At 34.1% G+C, this 19,321-nt stretch overlaps 7 protein-coding genes across 7 annotated transcripts; 3 read left to right on the top strand and 4 right to left on the bottom strand.

Annotated features, from left to right (window-relative positions):
• Nucleotides 1-3,036: 3,036 nt before the first annotated feature.
• Nucleotides 3,037-6,319, bottom strand: MONOS_9449 (uncharacterized protein; the record flags this gene model as incomplete). Its single annotated transcript, XM_067879948.1, has 7 exons — nt 3,037-3,471; nt 3,520-5,428; nt 5,499-5,605; nt 5,700-5,814; nt 5,878-6,012; nt 6,062-6,162; nt 6,217-6,319. The coding sequence occupies 7 exons, from the start codon at nt 6,317-6,319 to the stop codon at nt 3,413-3,415; spliced, it is 2,529 nt and encodes an 842-aa protein (XP_067720777.1). The 3' UTR covers nt 3,037-3,412.
• Nucleotides 6,320-6,415: 96 nt separating this feature from the next.
• On the bottom strand, nt 6,416-10,161 carry MONOS_9450 (putative HEAT repeat-containing protein). The gene is made up of 12 exons (XM_067879950.1): nt 10,026-10,161; nt 9,806-9,979; nt 9,616-9,723; nt 9,474-9,536; nt 9,077-9,401; nt 8,861-9,004; nt 8,615-8,728; nt 8,378-8,517; nt 8,072-8,215; nt 7,857-7,928; nt 6,763-7,786; nt 6,416-6,704 (listed from the first exon to the last, which is right to left on the bottom strand). The coding sequence occupies exons 1-12, from the start codon at nt 10,149-10,151 to the stop codon at nt 6,649-6,651; spliced, it is 2,490 nt and encodes an 829-aa protein (XP_067720776.1). The 5' UTR covers nt 10,152-10,161; the 3' UTR covers nt 6,416-6,648.
• Nucleotides 10,162-10,249: 88 nt separating this feature from the next.
• Nucleotides 10,250-11,365, top strand: MONOS_18175 (uncharacterized protein; the record flags this gene model as incomplete). Its single annotated transcript, XM_067871168.1, has 5 exons — nt 10,250-10,332; nt 10,397-10,578; nt 10,632-10,704; nt 10,783-10,861; nt 10,916-11,365. The coding sequence occupies 5 exons, from the start codon at nt 10,250-10,252 to the stop codon at nt 11,126-11,128; spliced, it is 630 nt and encodes a 209-aa protein (XP_067720775.1). The 3' UTR covers nt 11,129-11,365.
• A 187-nt stretch (nt 11,366-11,552) lies between these two features.
• Nucleotides 11,553-13,726, top strand: MONOS_9451 (putative TSSC1 protein; the record flags this gene model as incomplete). The annotated part of the gene is made up of 10 exons (XM_067879951.1): nt 11,553-11,560; nt 11,798-11,811; nt 11,851-11,993; nt 12,052-12,190; nt 12,249-12,503; nt 12,585-12,666; nt 12,747-12,914; nt 13,098-13,280; nt 13,368-13,462; nt 13,528-13,726. 10 exons carry the CDS (start codon nt 11,553-11,555, stop codon nt 13,608-13,610), a joined length of 1,170 nt encoding a protein of 389 aa, XP_067720774.1. The 3' UTR covers nt 13,611-13,726.
• On the bottom strand, nt 13,714-14,986 carry MONOS_9452 (uncharacterized protein). The gene has a single exon (XM_067879952.1). The coding sequence runs from the start codon at nt 14,956-14,958 to the stop codon at nt 13,891-13,893; it is 1,068 nt and encodes a 355-aa protein (XP_067720773.1). The 5' UTR covers nt 14,959-14,986; the 3' UTR covers nt 13,714-13,890.
• Nucleotides 14,987-15,012: 26 nt separating this feature from the next.
• Nucleotides 15,013-16,344, top strand: MONOS_9453 (Rab11b). The gene is made up of 6 exons (XM_067879953.1): nt 15,013-15,128; nt 15,188-15,216; nt 15,276-15,443; nt 15,503-15,777; nt 15,848-15,919; nt 16,002-16,344. The coding sequence occupies exons 1-6, from the start codon at nt 15,099-15,101 to the stop codon at nt 16,049-16,051; spliced, it is 624 nt and encodes a 207-aa protein (XP_067720772.1). The 5' UTR covers nt 15,013-15,098; the 3' UTR covers nt 16,052-16,344.
• A 226-nt stretch (nt 16,345-16,570) lies between these two features.
• MONOS_9454 (uncharacterized protein) lies at nt 16,571-19,291 on the bottom strand (the record flags this gene model as incomplete). Its single annotated transcript, XM_067879954.1, has 9 exons — nt 16,571-16,881; nt 16,995-17,108; nt 17,182-17,727; nt 17,859-18,328; nt 18,405-18,495; nt 18,565-18,707; nt 18,766-18,812; nt 18,875-18,970; nt 19,025-19,291. 9 exons carry the CDS (start codon nt 19,289-19,291, stop codon nt 16,571-16,573), a joined length of 2,085 nt encoding a protein of 694 aa, XP_067720771.1.
• Between the last annotated feature and the right edge of the window lie 30 nt (nt 19,292-19,321).

Raw genomic sequence — 19,321 nt, 5'->3', positions numbered from 1 at the left:
AGGCACGCATATTAAAATCAATTCTGAAGAATATCTTTTGTTTAACAAAAGATAGCATTCGCAAAGATCAATCAGGAGCTTTTCATTTTTAAAATCATTTTTCTTATTTTCATCAATTATCATCTCTTCAAATTTTTGACTCAATGAAAATGTATTAAAGCTATCAATCCAAATGCCTTTCAATTCTTTGCTAAATCCAATGTGTTTCAGTTGTGAAATCGTATTCTCCAAAGGCAGTTTCTTTTCTTCAATCGTTTTGAATATGGGACAAAATATTTTTCTTTATGAATTTTGTTCCATTCTTCTCTAACAAACATTTATCTCAATTTTTGAATTTTTCTGTAATTATTTGCATAATTACGGTTGATTTATAATGAAATGATTGTAGAAAAAGTTTGGAACAAATCTCAGTTTATTTCATAATTGCAAAAATTTTGCCCCATATTCTATTGAAGAGTTCAACTGTTAAGATTGATTTGAGTTCTTCCCAATTCATATTAGAAATTAACTCATTCATTTCAAGAATTTTTTGCTTCTGTTCAGTATCATTGCAATCTTCAAGTTCGTCAAATAATTCTTCAGAAATTTTGAAAAGATCATTATTTACAAGAATTCATATGCATCTGCAATTGCACACCATTGAACTTTTTTGTGTTTGACATATCCTTCATAATGACAAACAGCGTTCAACAAGTGTTTTCAAAATTTGAAAAAAAAGAAATCCATAACAGAAACAGTTATTTTAGCTTTCACACTTCTCCTTTTGATGTTAACGTTTTAAAAACAGTCAAAATGGAAAATTACAAAAATCAGTATGTTTCAAAGAAAAGGAAATCACAGATCCAATTGCATTATTTTGAAGAATTGACTGAACCATAATATATAAAAAGAAATTGTTCCATAAATATCTATCACACACTAGCAATACTTATTTGATATATTATGAAAATCAATGATATCCTCGCTCTGATGAATAAAAAGTTATTGATGCTGAATGGTTTTATCCACTGTTTAACGAACTTCATCTGCTGAAATGAAAACTAAAAATAATGAACAAGAGTATTTTAAATGCAATTTTTTTTACAGAGAAGATATTCAAATCAGTTTCCTTTCTATCTCATACAAATCTGACAAGTGATTGAATCAGGCAAATTTTCCTTTGCTGCGAAAAGATGAAATGAATCTGAATTGTGACATTTTGCAAAGGGAATGATAAGAAAAAGAGTTGCTATTCAACTTGATTTTCGTTTGAACAAATGATGAACACCAACTGAGATACACATTGAATGAACAAAGACAAAAAGGAGGAATGCTGCGGGAAATAAAGTTTGTAGAAAATAATTTTGAATTTTGGAATGAAAGGGAAGTGAGCAGTGTTTTATGTGATTTCGGAAAAGAAAAGTAGTTGGTAACATCGAAAGCAGGATTTTTATTTCTAAAAAACTTGATGGTCAATGTAAGTTTTCAGATTGGAGCTCTGGAGAATTATTTCACGCATCTTCCTTTTTTAACAATTAAAAGATAATTCTTTTGCAATGAGGAATTTTCATTGACAGTTAAAGAAGACAACCCAAAGCGTTTAAACACAGAATATGATGAAAGGATGTGAATTCTGTGCTTTTATTCATTTGACTAAGCATTCAAAAAATTCGCATTACTGTGAATTAATGAATGCTGGTTTCCTATTTATTCATTTTTTGAAGTGTATTGAACAGGAAAAAACAGCAATCTTTAAAATTTTTAATCGAACTGCTTTAACTTCATCTCATTCTCTGGGGTTCTTTGCTTAGACATTCTTCTATATCTTTCCTTTCTTCTTCTTCTTCGTCCTCTTCATTATCCTCCTCATCCAGCTCCTCTTCTCCTTATTTATTTCATTTTCCTTTTTATTTTTAATCTTCACTATTCCATTCTGAGTTTGATCTTGTCAAATTATCTTCAGTTGCAGCTTATTAATTGCATGCATGTTTGCTTTTGGATAAGTTAAAATCACTCAGTCTTTTCTTTTTTGGAAGAGTTGGTTGCTCTCCTTCATCCAATGTATTTTTGTTTTTCCCCCCCCCCCCCCCCCCACTTTTTTGCCTAATCTGCAGAGTGAGGTGCAAAAAATGATATTCTTTTCCTCCACCTCTTATTCACACAATAACTGCTTTGCTGCTAACTGAATCCGGATTCAGTTCCTTGGATATGTTTTGTTCTATTAAAAATGATCAGGAAAAGATGGAGACAATCCCAAATTCCTTATTAACGCCTTCACTCAATCTTTCATATCCATTTCTTTCGCACACACATTATCTATTTCATCAGCATCTTCTTTAATGTTTTCTTCTTCTTTTTCAACTCATTCATTCATTTCAGAATATTTTTGAAACTTCTATATTTCATTCATCTGTTTGAAGCTACTGCTAATTTTATAAGCTTCATCAATTTCGGAGAAGATTATTATTGCTCGCCTTCTTGTTTTGTTTTTTTATCCAATCACAATCGCAGTCACATTTGAAAACATAAGAGTAAAAAGCAGTTTTTTTTTTTTTTTTTTTTTTTTTTTTTTTTTTTTTTTTTTTTTTGCACATGAGAATGAAAGACTGATGATGAAATGATTGTGGAAAATATTTGGACCAAATTATTAATTTCTTTTCCTTTATGCAAGAAATTTACACAAAATACCAGAATTCTTCCCCAAAAAAAAATAGTTATATTCGCTTATGCAAATCAATATTCGATTTATGTCTTATCGAACATTCAAAAGAAAAAAATCTTGTTTCATAACGAACACAAACTCGAATTATTCTTTTATCTGAACAATTAAGATGATACTCCTCGTCATATTTTTCAATTCAAGGAATATGTTTTTTGATGATACATAAGCTTCCTGAAAAGGAGATAACAATCATGCTCTAAACACGAAAACTTCTTTGGATTTGCAAGAAAAATTTTTTTCTTTTCCTCATGACAATATTGGGGATAGAATTTTTAAATATATGAAAAATTCAATGATTTGTTCCAAAAATATTCTGCAATCGTATAATTATAATTCTGACATTACCGTGCAATATTAAATATTGAAATATAAAAAAGTCGAGAAAAATCCTTGAAAGAACTGTGTGGAACAAAATTCATAAAGTAAAAAATTTCGTCACATTGTACCTTTACTCAAAGATGCACGGCAAAAAGGAAAAAAATAACCAAAACAGGTTTTATCTCGTTATATTAATACATTTTCTTGAAGGAACTCAGAAAAATGTGTGCCTGAATGTTACATCAAGTTGTGACTTATCATTCTAATTTCAAAATCTCGATTAACTGTGCTTTGCAATATGATTATTTCAGAGAGATTATTTTTGATTGTTGAGTACAAACCAATCTCTATTTTGAAATACTTTTTCAATTTTAGTTTTTATGGACAAACGAACTACCGATGCTTCCTTTGGATATACTCAATGATTGTATCATGCGTCCTGAAAGGAAGAACTTAAAAATGGAAAAATTGACAAATCAGAATCCCAAAAATATTCAAACCTATTATTTCTCCTTTTATTAGTGTTTGTGTGATAGAAGAAAATTCAAGTAAGATATTTGCATTGTACTTAGTCGTAACAACATTAACGTATAAATCATAACAATCTTCGGGAAAATGAATTAACGGTTGATTCTGATAATGTGAGGAAAAAAGAAGCCATTTATTTTGTAGATCAGTGATGTATTGACGACTGATGTCAAACTGTTTTTCTCCAAGAATTTTATCATGTTTGCATATAGATTTTTTTTTAATGCGATACTTCGCCAAATTGAATGATGTTGATGGAGGATAATTATAATTCCAGTTTACATGAAATGAAAGATTTTGTGAACGAGAGCCCAGTCGAAGGAATGTGAAATATGGAGAGAACGAATGATATCGATGGCCTTTTCTTTTGATATTCCACCGAGTGAGCGTGTGAGAAATAGAGGGGCATTCTTTAGTTTTTTCAGCATTTAAATGATCATTCCCTTCGAAATCTTCTCCATTTAAGTGACTTTCCGAATTATCTGAGTCAAACCATTCCCATCTCCCTTTGGCTTCAATTGACAAGCGTCTAATTAAGGAGAGTGGAACACCTGTGATTAAAATTAGGTTTTCATTGTATGGATCTGTAGTAGAAAGATGTGCAGCAGTCAAGGCAGAAAAGCAGATTGATGGATGGGGAAGCGGATTTCGAAAGATCCTCAAATTAATAAAATACACAAGCGGAACATTAAGTGAAGAAGAAGGTTTTTTATCTGCAACATCAGACAAAGAAGAACTAACAATAGAAGTTAAAGAATGATCCATAGAAGACAAATTGATAGGCTCATTTCTCATCTCTAAAACACTTTCATCAACAAGGTGATGAATCCAATTTCCAACAATCGTTGGCCACACTTCAGTAAGAATGAAAGAATGCAGCTCGGGCATTGGATGCTCTATTTTCTGCTTGTAACGATATGTGGGAAATAACAAAGTTTGTTTAAGATGATAAAAGTTATTGACTTTATCAGCCATGTCCAAATTCGTGTTGTTAGATATGATAGATGGAGGATGAAGAGATTCATAGTCAACAAAAGGATGCAGCTCTGAAAGAGAGAATAAACAATGATTACCTTTCACAGGCCATGTACTTTGTGACGTTTCACTAAAATCCGGTGAACGAAAATAAGAAGAATTTAATAAAAGAAGAGAGTTTCCAAGAGAATTTGTCGAACGTTGTATTGAACGGATGATGCTTGAAATTTCACTGCCTGAAGACGAAGAGCTGAGTTGAGGAATATCATATGCTGATTTTTCTTCTTCAGATTTCTTAAGCAAACATGATAGCGGAAACACTTTTCCTTTTTTGATGTTCTTACGTTTAATAATATTTCGCTGTTGTTCCAGAAATTCGCTAATTGCATTTTTTGTTGTTGGAACAAGGCTGAGTTGTCTTTCTTTCAGTTGGTGACTAAAACAGGATGTGCCATTAATTTTGATCTCTGTGGTTTGGATGCAAACATCAACCATACTTATCACTTCCAGGCGTTTGCCTCCATCGAGAAATATAGAGTTGAACCGGAGTTTCTTTTCTAAATAAGCCGGCCATAGTTGATTAACATCAACTGTTGATGAAAGAGAATGCAACGTTATGGGCTTTTTGATTAAAGATTTGATGCTAACGACAGGAAATGAACTCCTCCAGTTGAGTGGGTAGAAGTTGTTGCCTTTTGCATCGCCTGGAACACCCAATGGCGATAGCTGAGCTTCGTGGCTGTGTCCTCCAAGTACAATTAATGGGACATGATGGGTTAATCGCTCGCGAAGATATGAAAGCAAAGCTGATGAAAACTCAGAAGGACATATCGAATGGAGAAGAACCACAACAGCAGAAGGAAATGAAGAAAAAAGGCACGAATCACGAATGGAATCTAATAAGGACTGAAAAATTGAACGAACAAAATAAAGTTTTTGTTAAAACGTTTCACAAAATCAAAACGCTCATTCATACGTTAATGGCTGTGCTTTTCTTTATCTGCTCAATATCCAATATAGTCAGATTATTTGAAGCCTTAACAACATGCGGATATATAAAACCTAAAACAAATAGTTGTGTTTCTACTTTGTACAAATATTTTCATTGAATTTCGTTAATTGACATTATAAATTTTATATTCAATAAGTAATGTTAAGCATTGATTAATAACCACACTTTTGTCTTCCACAATTTTATGATATAATTTTGATCCGAATTGCTTTTCTGTTCCTTCATTCCTCCAGAAAACGTTTGTTGTAACATATGGAATTGAATGATCCCTGTTGATAATCTTAGTAAATAATCAATTTTCACAAATGATACAAAATTTTTTTTAATAAGAGATAACACATACATCACTTAAGTAATTGATAGTTGCTGGCTCCAATAATTCGTGATTTCCAATGGCTAGACATTCATAAGGAAGCATTTGCATCAATTCCAATACGACAGAGCCTGTGGGCTTAATTGCATCACTAAAACAATGACCCTGAGATAATAAATAAATTTTGTTACCTATAGATTTGGAAGCAGCATACATGAACAGCATCTCCAATATCAAATAAATGAACTGAATAATTTGTGAAAGGATCTAATTTTTTGAGTTTTCTTATTTCTTGAACGAACTGACAAACAATTCCTAACATTTCAAGAAAAAAATCATAGAAGCATATAAGAAGAAGATAATAAAAACCAAGATCAGTTTTGTCTTTTGAGTCTTGACGATAAACAGTTCCATGAATATCAGTTGTAAAAATCAAAGAATAGCTCCATTCATTTTTGCATACAGAAATCATTACACACAAAAGCAATGGGGCAACATTGATGACTATCATTTGATTGCTTCAGTGCGCTTGAACTTGGTAGTTACGTGAAATTTAGTAAATCGAAAAGAAAAATTCATATTTCAATTTTGACGCGACGAAATCGCAAAATAATAAATAAAAACCAAAAAGCATTCAACTGTGAGAATGAAGCGAAGTGAAATATTTGTATTGCACAATTAGAAAGAAATCTCCATCCAGAAATCCCATATCAAAATCATTGAAAGATATGGGGGCTAGTAACAAGCTCAATGATATAATAAAAAAAATATAACAATTTAACATTGAAAATATAAGTGCTTTCAAGGTTGAGTTGACGTTATAGGATGAGGTGCGGAAAGTCTTAAGGCAAAAAGTTCTAAATATAATTCAAGAAATATAACAATATAACATTTAAAAAAAAAATATTTACAAACCTTCTTCTCGTGCTTTGTTATGCTTTCCTTGTGTAACTTTGAAGTATTCTAACAGAACAGAATCAGACATACGCGAGTGAGAAAAATCTTGCTTTTGAATAGGAGAACTTGAACTTACAGAAGATGAGGCAGAAGATGAGGCAGAAGACGATAAGGCCAGCTCGCCATCTTTTTTCCCATCATTCAAAGAAACGCTTTCGGGTTTGGCTTCTTTTTGACTTTTTTCTTCGTTCAATTCCTGTTTTGCATTACGTTTCTGGCTGAATTTTTTGTGGCTCTTGAGAGTGTTTGCAGGGAGAAGCGGCTTCGCCGACCAAAAAGCAAGCGATGTGGAAAGGCGGTTGTGGAGAATGTGGAACGCCTCGCTCTGCGGAAGAAGCATCAGCAGGCCATTCAGACACAGATGAAGGTCGCGGGTGGCTGCAGGCGCTCGAACCAGACTGGGATCAGAACAAGTTCGTCGCTTTTGGGTTCTTCTCCTCCGCTTTTGAGATTTGCTGTGTTCTGCCTTTTGGGATGCTGAATCGTCTTTTTGCTGTTTTTCATCCTTTTCATTATTCTTTTCGTCGTTCTGTTTGCAACTTGAACACTCGATGCCTTCATCGTTTTCCTCTTCTTCTCTGTCCTCATCGTCTGAAGAGCATTCATCTTCATCTTCATCTTCATCTTCATCTTCATCTCCATCGCAGCCGAATCCCACCAGCTGCATTCTGAGCGAGGCAAAGACGGGAGACTCGAAGAGATGGACAAAGCGGTCGAGGTGGAGAAGGAAGTCGAGGGTGATTGTGCAGACAGAGGGGATAGCTGCAACAAGCCTGGCAGCGAGGCGCAGTCTGTTGCAGAGGAGGCACAGCGACACAAGAGAAATGGGATCGTGCGACCACGCACGGAAGAGATGCTCGAAGAGCGCAGAGGCGGAAGAAGAGGAAGAGGAGGAGAGAAGAGAACGCAGAGTGTTCAGCTCTGTTGAGGAGAGGAGGACGATGTTGAGGTTTTGAACAAATTCTGCACAGAAAAGAAGATTCTGGTGAAATTAATGAATTTCAAAATGAAATGAAATGGAATGAAAATTAATGACAGATTCTAATTCATACAGCGTCTTCTTCTTCAACAATGATTGTAGCAAATTTCTCGTACAAGCGCTCGGGACTCAGCTGAAGTGACATCTGGAAAAGAAATAGACGAATAACAATATTTTATTCATTTGTGGATGTTCAAAATATTCACACAAAGAAACATGAATATCAAATAATTAGTATTGTTAACAAATAAAAATCATCAAAAGAATGAAAGGAATGAAATCCAATACTTGTCTGATGATCAAAGACCCACGAGAAGCAAGGCATTGTCTGTCCAAGTTGAAGAGATCGAAAAGAGAATGAAGCAGAATTGAAAACTGCTCTTCGCTTTCGTTTGAGATTTGTGAGATGATGTCGAGTGCTATTCGAGCAATCTATTAAATAACCAGCATTCACACATGATCATCCATAAACGAAGTGTTCAGTACAGATGACATTACGATCAGATGAAAAAGAATACCAATGATTCAAAACAAATTAATGCACAATGAAATTTTCTATTAATAAGAAAAATGAATATGACAAAGAAGGCACACCTGAACATCATCTGTGTGGATGGCTCTGATGAGAACAGGAGCAGAAGAAGCGATGGTTGTGCTGACATGTTCTGGGTGATGAATCAGAAGCTGATCGATCCATCGAAGAGCAGCTGTGCGAGTGACAACAGAAGGCGAAGCTGAAATACAAAACACACAGCAATATCATCACAATTGATGTATCATCATTTTTCATTCAGAAAGGACGATTGATAAAAAATAAAACACAGTTCAAACTTGCCTCCTTTTGAATGACATCCAAGAGTCCCTGTATTTGAGGATCATCGCATTGCAATGAACATGCACGACTGAGCATTCCATCGTTGCAGAGTGAAGCAACTTCTTGAATGACTGTAAAGAGAAAGAGAGAGAGAGAGAGAAAAAAAAAATAGATTTTTTCCCCGTGATGTTGTATTTGAAATGCAAATGGATGGAAAATGTTGTTATCAAATAAAGACAAATGGAAGTTAAACAGAACAGCACCTTTATTGTCGCTGGACAGATGAGAAAATATGAGTGAAAGAAAAGCAGCAGAGAACGCAATATCTTTTGAAGTGTCAGGCGGTGGGTGCTGAGTGAGGATGTCATACAGCCACTCAAACGAGACTATTTTTGTGTTTGTGTCATCTGCCTCATTCAAACAGAACAAAATTAAGAAGAAAATTGAATTGTTGCAAAAAACAATCATGAACTGCATACGAGTCTTTGAGCATGCATCAATGATATACGTCGTGATTGGCTCTGTGTCAAAATGTGGATGTGTCTTTATTTCTCCCATAAATGAGGCCAGACACTGCTCTGCTTTATTACGGAGATCAAGAGCTGATTCAGAGAGGATAGAGAATAATCCAGGGAAAAATAGAGGAAGATCGTCTAACAAAGTGACTCCAGGTGTGTTCTGCAGAAGTGTAACCCATGAAAGCAAAAACTGACGCGCATATGGATCAATTGTCATAAGTTGACGAGCGAGTTGAGGGATAAATCGCTTTACATCAAAATGCTCTGGATGAGCAACGATTAATTCCTTGCAAGCGTTTTCAGAAAATTAAATGAATGAAATTCTTTTAAAATTGTGGAATTAATGGAAAAATTAAACTTTCAGGTATCGTGAAACCATCTCGCATGCGCTCTTCACCATTTCATCTGGATCAGAAGAAAGCTTTTTTTTTTTTTAAATAAAGAATTCAAATTATGAAAACAATAAAGCACGAATTATAATGAATGAACATATCGAACACCTTTGCAAGTTCGTCAAAAAGTTGATTAAAGAAAATCATGCTTGCAACTCCAGCAGCTTTCACAGTGTTGAAAAGAGATTCACAGGCATAAAATCTAACACGAGCATCCTTTTCATAAAAAAAGAGAAAAAAACAGTTATTACGTTATCATTCACTTTAACATAAAAATTTTGAATAGTCTTAATAATACCGCGTCTGAAAGTGCATTTATTTGACAAGGAAAAAGTTCAGTAACATAAAGATTGCAATCGTTGCCCAATGCTACAGCAACTGCTGCAAGTCCTGCAAGCCCTCCCTTTCTGGAATTTGATTGAGTTGATTTTACGAATCCCAAGCGAAGTGCAGCAATTAATTGCAAAATATCCTTTTATTAAACTGTGAAATTTAAATAGTTCAAAAATAGCAATTACCTCCTTTCTCTTTTCTGATGCCAACTGTTTAACTTTTTGTTCAAGTTCAGTAGCTCCCTGCCTTCTTTTTTCTGTGTCTTTATCGGTTAGAAGGCGTCCAATTTTGTCAGTGATAATTGTTGTCATTTTGTTTTGGTAAAAGATCATAACGATCGATTTTGAAAGATCTGAATATTTTTGAAGTTTAAACTCGAAAATTTTGAAAAAAAATAGAATATCAGCGTATGGACCAACAGTCACAGACATTAAAGGAGGAGTTATTTGATAAAGAAGTTGAATACATTTCAAAGTCCTTTGTTACAAGACAGTTTGAAAATTACATATTTCTTTGTTTTTTTAAAAGAAAATTGATTCAATCGTTCTTTTTAAAGAGCATTAAAGGAATGGAAACTCAGTCAATTGGAAGAGGATAGCGACTCTATTAAAACATTGAAGAATCAGCTGAACAACATCCAAAAAGTGACATCAGAGCTTTCCGAGGAAATAACTGAAAAAATGGAAAAAGAAAAGGATCTACTGGAAAAAATTGAAGAATTGAAAAAGAGTTCACGTGGTTTGCCAATTTATGCTTTTATTCATGTTTGAACTTGAAATTTATCTTTGAAGAGTTGGAAATTTTAAACAGGCAACTTGTCACAAAATTAGAAAATTTAAAACGAGAAGAGCGATTTAAAAACGAGTTGTGTATTTCAAACCTTTTGTATAACGTGAAAATAATGTTCAATAATTATTATGTTCTTAATAATTATCTTTATAGAAAAGGGCAAAGATCGACGCTGTCAATGGAATATCAGCAGTCCCATCGGCTTAACGTTCTTTTTCGAACTGTTACTCAAGTTTGTATTTTTAAACAAAAAAAAAACTCTTTTTATTTTTTTGATTATTTGAAGAAAGTTATTCTTGCACAAAAACAAAATTGGGCAAGAGATAAAGACATGCTATATTTAATGTTGACTTTGGAGTCAAAATCCACAGATGAAGATGTGATCATTTCAGAACCTTCTTTCGAAGCAATAAAACAACTAACAAATAAAGGAGATGAACCTGAATCAAGTAACGAAGATAATTCCAATGCATCGGGTGACGAGGAAGAACAAAGATGAAGAAATAAAATCCGAAAGTTAAAGAAGCACTTACGAAGAGCATGTTATTTCCATTACCATTAAAAATTCGATAATTCTATCACGACACACAACATAATTCGAGATTGTTAACCTTTAACATCTTTTTTTGGATTTGTTGCAACCTTCCAAATTGCTCTGCATAAGGGGCAATTGTGCTTTCCATCGCCTAACCATTTCTCTACACAGTGTTTGTGAAAAACATGCTTACATACACCCCATTCTTTAAAGTTGCATTCATCATACGTTTACAGTAATTTTTTAAATAAAAAAATAATTTTATCTTTTTCTGGGAGCACACCTAATGGACAGCTGTCTCCAGGAATAGCGCATTTGGGGCAAGGTTTTGAAAATGGCTGGCAGCAAATACCACATTCATCAAAATCTCCTGTTTCCCATTTCCAAGATGCACACGTGAATATACCTTTTATTTTTATTTTCATTTCTTTAAAAACGATTAACAAACAAAGGAAACAAAATAGGGATATGTTTCCTTCAAAATGTTAAAATTTAAACAAAGACCAAATTAAAGAACATAAACATCCATAAATTTTAGGGAAACACAAAAATTATTGCTTTTAATACCGTTGACAGTCAAATAAACGAAGGTTAAGACTGTTTTCGAAAATACTGAATTATATTCTGGCTTAGATCACATAAGATCAGTTTTAAGCTGATTTTTTTATCGATACAGAAGTATTAAGAGAACAACTTCACGACTATGTCGCGTGACCTGCAAGAGGCAATTGTAGGATTTGGACTTCCCACCAGATGTGCGGCTTCTGTGGCGAGTGATGACAACCCTCTATTTCTCGTTGCATCATGTTCTGTGAAGGATGACAACGAAGTATAGCAGGCTAATTAATAATGTTATTGATACTATAATTATTTTCTCGTTCATGAAGATTTATTTAGTTCAGTATGATCCAATTTCAAACGCAGCTGCAATTAAGAAAGTGTTTGCTCATGGAAAAGAGATTCGCCAAATGTCTACACTTCACACAGATCCTTCATTTGTATTCACTTCAACACCAGAAAAACCAGGTTTGTTTTCTTCCTGGTTTTAAAAGTTTCAACTGTTCTTTTTTTTTTCTCATTGCAGGTTTTCCCTCTGTCACTGCAATGTATAATCTACTTGATAATGCTCCAACTTCTAGAATGGGAGAAATTAGTCTAAAGTATACATTTCCTCTCAAGCATCTTGCAAAAATTATTCAAGCTCCACACGATCCAAAGCTGCTTGGAATTCTAACAAAAGAAGGCCTAAGTTTGTGGACTGATCTTGGGTCTGAATGGAAACTTTCAACATCAACACCAAGCCCATATAATTGGACAAAATGTGGAGATAATTTAACAAGTATATTTACATATTATTAAAGATGGAATTTGTTTTTTATTCTCAATTTTTTTCGAATTAAAAAAAATAATTCGCGATAAGTGTCTTGGGACCCTTTGCATTTAGAGTACGTTGCAACCGGAAGCGGAAAAAGCATCGTTATTACAGACATACGAACAGGAAGGTACTATATTGAAATTAATGCACAAATATTTTTGGTAAATACTTTATAATTTCAATTTATTTGTCTTTATTGTTATGTAGTCGAGCAATGGAAATAACAACTGCGCATTTGGGAGATGTTAAATGCGTTGACTATGCTCCAACTACGCAATACCGTCTTGCTTCGGGAAGTAAAGATGGTTCAGTTGCTTTGTGGGATACAAGAAATGCTTCAAAAGAGATTATGTCTTTTGATGCTCATTCTCATTGGTTTGCGAGCGAAAAAAGGAGAACAGAGAAATAACAAAGAAAATATCTGAAAAGAAATTCACAAATTTTTATTTTTCTATTTTCAATCATTTTTTGAATTGTGCTCATTGTTGAAAACTGATTGCGAAATGACTAATTAAATGATTCACTTTGAATATTCTTTTTTGATTCTTGCATTGATAGGGTTGAGTCTCTTTCGTTCAATCCGTTTCACGATGAACTTCTTTTGACAACGTCAACAGACAAAGCAGTAAAAATCTGGAACGTTGGCGCATCAACTGGAGGGTTAACAACTTCTTTGTCTTCATCTTCTGTAACCAGCTCTTCTACTTTGTTTGGCTCTCTATCTTCAACAAGATCTGAACGGTTTGATTCGCGCTTTAACACTTTTTTTTAAAAAAGATTTATTATTATTATTGTTTTTGTTAAATATGTTTATTGTGCTGTCTTCAGAATTACACCAGTTGAGGAATCATTTCGCCATGAGGATACTGTTTATTCATCGTGTTGGTGCATTTCCGATGCACATCCATGGCATTACATCACAGGCATGCTTCTTTTTATTTGAAAGTTCTTTTTATGTTCAATCCATTTTTCACTTTGTTTCACACAGTTTCTCAACTTGGACTTGCAGCGATAGGCACTGTGACAAACAAAACACAATATTCCATTCTTCTGAGAGGATCTTCTTTTTGAGATATTTGGATGTTTTTATACTCGCCTTCTTTTTGTTTTTCTTTGCTAAAGCTGTATTCATTTCAACCTTTATGTCAGTTACTTGAAAAAAAAAAATGCTAAATTTTTAGTCTGAATTAAAGATTTCAATCAACGATTTAAAATTTTCATAACAAATGACTTTTCAATAAATAATTCTGGGACACCTTCAAAAAGCGCTATTGGCAACATTCAACAAAAGCGATAAACATGAGTTCTTTATGAAATTGATATTAAATGGTTAAGCTGTTACAATTCACTTTTATTCTTTTTTACTAACTTGAGCTGAATAAAAAGAATTTAAAGAATTTAAAATTTTGTCCAGTGGAATCAACGAGGGTTGTAGAGAAACAATAGTTACCAGCGAGTATGTTGAGTATATCTGATCAATCATATTTGATAGAGTTGAGCAATCACTTGAAACAGGTGAAGAAGATGAAGGAATTGAAGATGATGAAGAAAGTTGTGCTTCGTCGCTTTCATCTTGTTTTTCTTCAGCTGAATTTTCATAAATAAACATTTCATCAAGTAACGAGGATTTCTGAAGTTCTTCGTCACCTTCAAAATAAAAGCATTGACGCCAATGCAATAAGGTGTCAAATACTTTTTCTTTCCATCTTTGCCATGCCGAAGAAGTAATTCTTTGCTCAAATGTTGCCTTTCCAACCGAGCAATCATCTTCTCCATCAAAGCATGTAATGACATCAAATCCTTCTGAGGTTGCTGTGCGTTTCACTCCAGTTGGTATAACTGAAGAAATATTACCAAAAGCATCTGAGGATTGAAATAAATAGATATCACCATTTGTGGACTTCAAGTCCTGAAACTTCATCTGTAAATAAAGGATTAGTTTAGTGACAGATTGTGAAGGAACAAGCAAATCGAGAGTTGGCAATTGAACGTTCTTGTGCACCAATTCCATTGAATGTTGTTCTTTTGAAAGATTTTCTGTTTGGAGTTCTTTTTGAATATGAATTGTATAAACTCTTTGTTGCAATAATGAAGCGCACTGGGGAAAATATTTTTCAACTGACGACAAATGTTTCTTTTGCTTTTCAAAAAATTCAAGGAAATAATTATTAACAGATGATAACGATTGAGAAAACGGAATTGACTCCAGTTTGTGCTTTGAAGGAACACAACCAACTGTAAATATATCAGCATATTCATTCCACAAGTTTGTAACAACATCAAGTAATTCACTTTCATTTATTTCTTCATCAAACTCTTTTTCATCGAATATTTCTGATTCCGTAGTTCCAGGCAAATAATAAGAATCTTCATCATCATCTTCAAACCCAGAAACGAAAGCCTTTTGGTTTATGCTCATAAATGAAGCAATAAACCACAACCGCTATTTGCTTTTGATCGAAAATTACATTTTAATATTTTAATAGATCTTTTAATACATTTACCAGGGCCTAAGAGCTCAATTTTTATATTTATATTGAGTATTGTAATTAACTGCAAATGGCAAGTGATCATGATTTCTTTTTCAAAGTTTGATTCGTAATTCTTGCTTTCAAAATAAGTGGATTTGGCAAATATTTAATTCCCAGATTGTCCTTAGTGGAGATTCTGGAGTTGGGTTTGAATGACTTCTTTTTTAAATTAGTTGATGATTTGATGCTTTTTTGTGGAATTTAGAAAGTCAAATCTTCTTCTTCGATACACCAGAAACGAGTTTAATCTTGAATCAAAAATGACAGTTGGAGTGGAATTTGCGAATCGACTCGTGCAAATTGGAGACAAAAAGATCATGGCTCAAATTTGGGATACAGCCGGTCAAGATAGATTCGTATCTGTTACAAATGCGTATGCAAAAAAATTAACATTTTTTGTTTTTCTGTAGCCACTATTTTTGAATGTTCTAGATACTATCACGGGGCGCTTGGTGCACTTTTGGTTTACGACATAACAAAAAGGCAAACGTTTGAACATGTTGAGCGTTGGCTGAAGGAAATACGCGAACACGCTGATCCTCACGTTGTTATAATGCTTGTTGGGAATAAATCCGACCTGAAACATATGCGAGTGGTTCAAGCTGAAGAAGCAAAAGCATTTGCTGTTCGTAACTCACTATTTTTTATTGAAGCATCTGCGCTGCAATCAACGAATGTTGAAATTGCATTTCAAGCTATTGTTCATGGTATGAACTTTATTGAACGTAGTGCAATTTATATTGCAAAATACATTTTGATTCGCAAATGATAATTTAGAAATTTATACCAACTTTGTTCAAAGCGCGGCAACCGATCCAATTCCGATTGATCCTGCTCCAGAGCCAATAGGTTTTCTAATAGATTTACTTTTCTTTAATTTTTTAATGAAATTAATTTTTGTTTTAATATGTTTTTATTGCTCTGCCTATAGTTCCTGATGACAACGAGGCATCATCCAACTCTGGAACTTGCTCGTGTTAGAGTTATCGAGTGAAATTCAAATCACAATTGCTGTTATTTCTGATCTTTGCTTTTTTCTACATTTCGATTGTAATTTCATATTCAAATGATTTTTCCCTTGCTTTTTCATTGCGTTTTTAGGAGATTTCTTATCATCGTTTTTTGTTTTGAGAATTGCTGACCCCATCCACATCAATGTTTTAGTTATATGCTATTTTTTCATTCAATTGTTTATTAGTCAGAAAATTTCGCTTATTTTATCCAAATATTTTAGTGTTGTTCTTAATTGAATGAAACAAGCAAAGCATTCAACACCGCTCATTTGATTGCAACTGACTGTGTTCACCACAATAATTTTTAAAGCTTATAAAATAGCAACGAAAATCAACTAATCAAATGCAAAAGTTGAGAATAACGAATGGTTATCTTGAAAATTCAACAGAAATACACGTGTCAAATGAAATCTTTCAAGTGAGCTTCCATTTTTGCAACAGCATCCTCATATTTTGTTGAATAATAGAACTCAACAGCATCGAACAATCAGCTCACTTTGCTTTTTAAAAGTTCTTTTTCTTTGTTCTTTTTCTCTTCTTCAGCCTTTTCCTTTTCGTATTCCTCGTCGCTTATCTCCTCAATTGTTGCCTTTTGTCTTCCTGTCTTTTGCTGCACAGAAGTTTGCTCCGAAAACCTGTTTTCTATTTTGGATGCTGTTTCAGCATCGTCTTCGTCAGCTGATATGCCACTCTTTTGCCTGGCTCTCTCTTCTCGTTCTCTCCTTTCCTTTTCTGTGAGCTGTGTGAATGGATTTGATGGATTGCTTGGATCAAACGTCAGCCCAACAGTTGCGGGCTCTGGAAAAGAAAAAGCACAAAAAAGACAAGTCCAAGGGAAATATGTGTGATGCAAGTCAAATAAGACAAAAACAATATTCTTACAAATTAAAGACAATCAATGACAACCAAACCATGCTCTTCTGGATGTCTAGTTCTGTGAATATCTCCCTCAATCTGCTTTAAAAGCTGATCGATTTCCTCGCTTTCTCCAAGTTCATGCGCTTTCCTTATATCCCGATAAGCTTCTGCATGCGTCAATTCATATAAACAACAAACAACATAACTATAAAAATGTTAAAAAAAAACGACCAGTCAAACCTTCATCCATCTGCAGAAGATGAAATGCCTTTGCCCTCCGATACCACGCTTTGGCGTTTGAAGGGTCGATAGTGAGCACAACTGTGGTGTCTTCCACGACATTCAGAAGAGCCCTGTCAAATGCATCTTGCTCGGTGGTTGACATGATGCTCTGCCGCATCGACAGCTGCAGAAGACAGAGCGATCTGTTGAGGCGAAGCGAGAGATATGTGGACACACCAGCCTCAGAGAACACAGACTTCACTGACGAAAGCGGCTGATTGGCGATGCTGTACTGAGAAGAAGGTTGCTTCGATGATGTGCTTGAGGAAGAGGAAGAGGAAGAGGAAGAAGAAGCTGAAGCTGAAGCAGATTGACTTGATGATGCAGAGTCATCAACCTCAGGAGTATCTTTCTGTTGATATGGATATTGCTTGCTTTTGTCGAGTGAAGGGAAAGGAGGCATTTCGCAGCTGAGGACATAAGGATGAATCGGAGACACTTCCAATCCTCTGCTGTACATCACAAGTGCATCATCCAGCTTTCCTTTTTGGAACAATTTATTTCCTTAAGAATTCAGAAAAAAAAAGATGAATGAGAAAAAAAGTTCAATGCAACAAGATAAAATTGCATAATTATACAAAATTAATTGATCGAATAGATTACAAAGGATGCTAGTGAAAAAATAGCAATCAAACCTTGTTCTTTGTATGATGATGGTGTATTTGTTAGAGAAGGCGGAGTGGGCAATGGCTCAGCAGTCAGCGTTGATTCAGCTGGGAATGAAGGAGGAGGATATGGATGATCCTGCTGTCCATCCTGCTTCTTGTTCATCTCCTGTGCTCTTTTCCTTCGCTCTTCTGCTCGTTTCATCTTTTCTTGGTCTTTGGTCAAATCAAGCTCTGCTTCAATTTTGATTTTTGTAACTGGCTCTTCGCTCTTTGAATCATTTGTTGTGCTTTCTGTGGATTTTTCATCTGTTTTTTCTGTCTGTTTTTTTCTTTGCATGTCATCTTTCTTTTTTTCGTCGTTGGAATTTGTGGTTTCAAGAGGAAAACGTGAGAAGTCTTCATATAAGTTACGCCTCAGTTCTTCCTCTGCTTTCTTTGTTGCGTCATCATTTTCATCCCCCGACTTCCAATCTCTAATAGCATTCAGCAATCCTTTGCTTTTATGATTAAATATATTTTTTTTTTCACATTTCAGATTTTTTTGAAAAAAAAAAAGGATTGTTTGAATCAAACCTAAAACGAAGTATTCTATTTCGAGTAAACCGAAAACGGATAAATGACACCCAGAAGGCAAGCGCTTGAAGTGCCTGCCATGAAGCGTGCGCTACAAATTGAATGTGAAAATTAATAAAAACGATCATGCAAATTAAAAATTTTAATAAAATTTACACACTTTTTGCATTGGATAAAAGATTGTAAATTATGCCATCGTTGCAAAGATCTCTCATTTTTGTTAAAACGAGCATATCTTTTTGAACATTTTCATCACTGAACCAATCAAATACTTCCTCACTCGAAATCTGCAAAAATATTTCTCTTTAAAACATATTTTTACATTCAAAATATTCAATTATAGCACAAATTGAAAACACACAATGCTTGCCCTCTAATTTGCTCAACAGGGCATGTGAACAATGAAACCTAAATGAAACAAAAAATTTGGCAATATTCTAAATATCTTTCAATTTTTAGCGATTTCAAACTAAAACACGAAGTCCTCCGGCAACAATAAAAGGTCTCACCAAATTCCAATTCTTTGAATGAACAAGATATAACATTGTAATAAAAGGTATTTGAGTCTTTTTTCAAAAATTCTTTAACTGACAATTATTAAAGACAAAAATGAATAAAACCTTAGCCATTGGATGCGTACGATCATTTCCTGGTGGAGATGATATTAATATAGGGTAAAATAGCATGTCTTGAGCAACTGGCGCGAATATCATCTGCTTTGTACGCTCTGGAGTTAAATTTTGACCAAGAACGGTTGAAGCTTGTTCCCATGGAGGCTTGTTGAAAAGATTTGTCACTCCAGCAAAAATACCAGCTCTAAGATCTTCGCTGTAAGATGGAGAATCAACAAGCGATAAAACACTTTCTAACGTTGGTATTTCCGTCATAAAAATTTTTTGAAATTGATCAACTTAACC

This window comes from Monocercomonoides exilis (genome assembly GCF_001643675.1).
Source record: "Monocercomonoides exilis strain PA203 chromosome Unknown scaffold51-639645, whole genome shotgun sequence".
Taxonomy (NCBI): Eukaryota; Preaxostyla; order Oxymonadida; family Polymastigidae; genus Monocercomonoides; species Monocercomonoides exilis.
This window is presented reverse-complemented; position numbering and strand designations above follow the sequence as displayed.